This window comes from Lissotriton vulgaris, chromosome 5 (genome assembly GCF_964263255.1).
Source record: "Lissotriton vulgaris chromosome 5, aLisVul1.2, whole genome shotgun sequence".
Lineage (NCBI taxonomy): Eukaryota > Metazoa > Chordata > Amphibia > Caudata > Salamandridae > Lissotriton > Lissotriton vulgaris.
In genome coordinates this window covers 939,604,550-939,607,149 of record NC_141693.1, presented here as the reverse complement: position 1 = coordinate 939,607,149, position 2,600 = coordinate 939,604,550, and the positions used below count along the sequence as shown (strand labels likewise).

Below are 2,600 nucleotides of genomic sequence, written 5' to 3'. Positions count from 1 at the left end.
CAATGCTTGTATGTTGACATGAAGGCGTGTTCCTGTTTTTCCGAACAGCAGGAATTTTTGTAGTTTTGCTGCAGGTATATTCTGTAAGGTTTATACATGTACTTCGAGGTGATGAAAACACTAGAAGACTCCTTGTGGCCACCACTGTAGACACCAATGAAAAAACAGCCTACTCTTAGCTTCAGGCCTGCTTTATGCATATCTAATTCAAGATGGAGAAATGCAGCAGCACAGACTCTTCTGGAAGATCCCCCTCCGCACACCATGGCTTCCCAGGGAGATCCGCAGGTTCAGTTCAAGCTCGTCTTAGTCGGGGATGGAGGCACCGGCAAGACCACCTTCGTCAAGCGCCACTTGACCGGCGAGTTCGAGAAGAAGTATGTGGCCACGCTCGGAGTCGAGGTCCACCCTCTCGTCTTCCACACGAACCGAGGCCCCATCAAGTTCAACGTCTGGGACACCGCCGGCCAGGAGAAGTTTGGCGGCCTTCGAGATGGCTACTATATCCAAGCCCAGTGTGCCATTATCATGTTTGACGTCACATCAAGAGTCACATACAAAAATGTTCCTAATTGGCATCGGGACTTGGTGCGAGTGTGCGAAAACATCCCCATCGTGCTGTGTGGCAACAAAGTGGATATCAAAGACAGGAAAGTGAAGGCAAAGTCCATAGTCTTCCACAGGAAGAAGAACCTCCAGTACTACGACATTTCCGCAAAAAGTAATTACAACTTTGAGAAGCCCTTCCTTTGGCTTGCAAGAAAATTAATCGGCGATCCCAATTTGGAGTTTGTAGCAATGCCTGCTCTTGCACCACCTGAAGTTGTAATGGACCCAGCATTGGCAGCACAATACGAGCAAGATTTACAGATTGCCCAGACCACTGCATTGCCAGATGAGGACGATGATCTGTGAGCAAAAGCTGGAGCCCAGCGTCAGAAGTCTAGTTTTATAGGCAACTGTCCTGTGATGTCGATGGTGCAGCGTGTTTGCCACTTTATTATCTAGCTGAGCAGAACATGTGCTTTAATCTTTGGGATGCGGAAGGAGATGAGTGGGCTTCGGAGTGAATGTGGCAGTAAAAATTAATTCCTTCATATTTTGGACCTGCGTATTTAGCTGTTTTGGACTGCAATTACTTTATCCTCACGTTTCGAATCTAATTTAAAGACTGCTACAGTCGCATCACATTCAGTGGTGAACCCTGTTACTGTCGTTCCCGTTCCTTTTCGTTTAGACCATAATAAAGTTGTATTACAAATACCCAAAAAAAAAAAAAAAAAAAAAAAAAGATGGAGAAATGGCTTAACTAAAAAAGGGTCACTATTAATCTCTCTCTTTACATTCATAAACAGATGTCATCTCGTAAGGTGTACTCATAAAGAGTATTCAAAGGCCGCATATCTGCAGTCCCTTTAACATAAGGTAGATCAATGCCAATGCTAATATCCAATAATATGAATCCCAAACGATTGTCTTTTACAAGCAATTAAATTAGTTTGCAGTAATACCGCCAAATCTGAAGTGCGTCTCTATGTGGGGATGCAAAACAATTTGTTTATGCTGCTTCTTAATTCTAAATTAAACATGCTCCCGAGCCATGTAAACACATCTTCAAAACAGAAAGACCGTCATCTTTTTGTAAACTGTTACTGAGAGTTCCCCGTAAATTACTTTTAAGTGAACTGTCACAAATCGCATTCACAAAACTCACGACTTTCATTGCATGAAAACATCTACTGCACCTTGGCAGTCCTCCGCCAACCTTCATTCTCTCCGAGCACATTACTCACCGTTTCTGAGTTCTGCCGAGACCTTTCTTTCCTGATATGGAATGTATTTTCGATGTGAAATTCCCGTATCCGAAGCGTGCCTAAATACGTCAGTGCCGTACAGTAGAGCAGCAAAGCTTATAGTAACTATGCTCAGTCAGTAACACAAACAACATCTTCATTCCCCTCCGCTCACGTACCTGCCGCATAAAAAAGTTAGAAATGGGGGAGGAGCCTAGCGACGAACGAAGCTGGCCGCATAAGCTCTCGACTCCGTCGACCTCCTCCTGCTGCTTGAATATCCTGCTACAAATCCTGCTTTTTCGCCTCACCCCCGTGTGGGCGACCCGTTGCTGATGCTGGCGGTGTGGTCCTGGGAAACTTATGGCCCGGATTGCCGGAGTTACATCGAGTGGAAGTTCTTGGCCTAACGCTGACCGAGAGCCGGGACCTCGAGTACTGACCCTGCCGGGTTGGAGTGCAACAACGGCGGCCGGGGGATCCAGACACGATCCGGTCGATAGAAGTGGAGAGCAACCTGCCCCTGGATTGGTGGAGAGCCTGCGGTTCTACCCGCATTGTGGAGGTGTAATGATCCTGTGAGTGGCTGAGAGGTCGGGTGTCCCCTTCTCGGCGTTCCCTTCCCGCTGGGGTGGGGCCCCCTTCCGAGAGGCCCTATCGTTGCTGGACTGTGTGCCTCCTGCCCCCGCCTGCCCTCATCGCACTTTGGTCCCTGGGGGAATCGGGTGACCCGAAGGGCACATTGATGTCTGGAGTCGATCAGTTTGCGGCGGTGCGGGGTGAAGAAGAGCCATCATTGCGAACCGT

The 2,600-nt window shown here is 47.8% G+C and overlaps 1 protein-coding gene across 1 annotated transcript; it reads left to right on the top strand.

The window, feature by feature from the left end:
* Positions 1 to 227: 227 nt before the first annotated feature.
* LOC147711822 (GTP-binding nuclear protein Ran) lies at positions 228 to 1,263 on the top strand. Its single transcript, XM_086922548.1, has one exon. The coding sequence runs from the start codon at positions 265 to 267 to the stop codon at positions 913 to 915; it is 651 nt and encodes a 216-aa protein (XP_086778674.1). The 5' UTR covers positions 228 to 264; the 3' UTR covers positions 916 to 1,263.
* Positions 1,264 to 2,600: the final 1,337 nt, after the last annotated feature.

What these genes read in the sequence shown, in the direction of transcription:
- LOC147711822 (XM_086922548.1), top strand. Translation starts at nt 265, where the DNA reads ATGGCTTCCCAGGGAGATCCGCAGGTTCAGTTCAAGCTCGTCTTAGTC.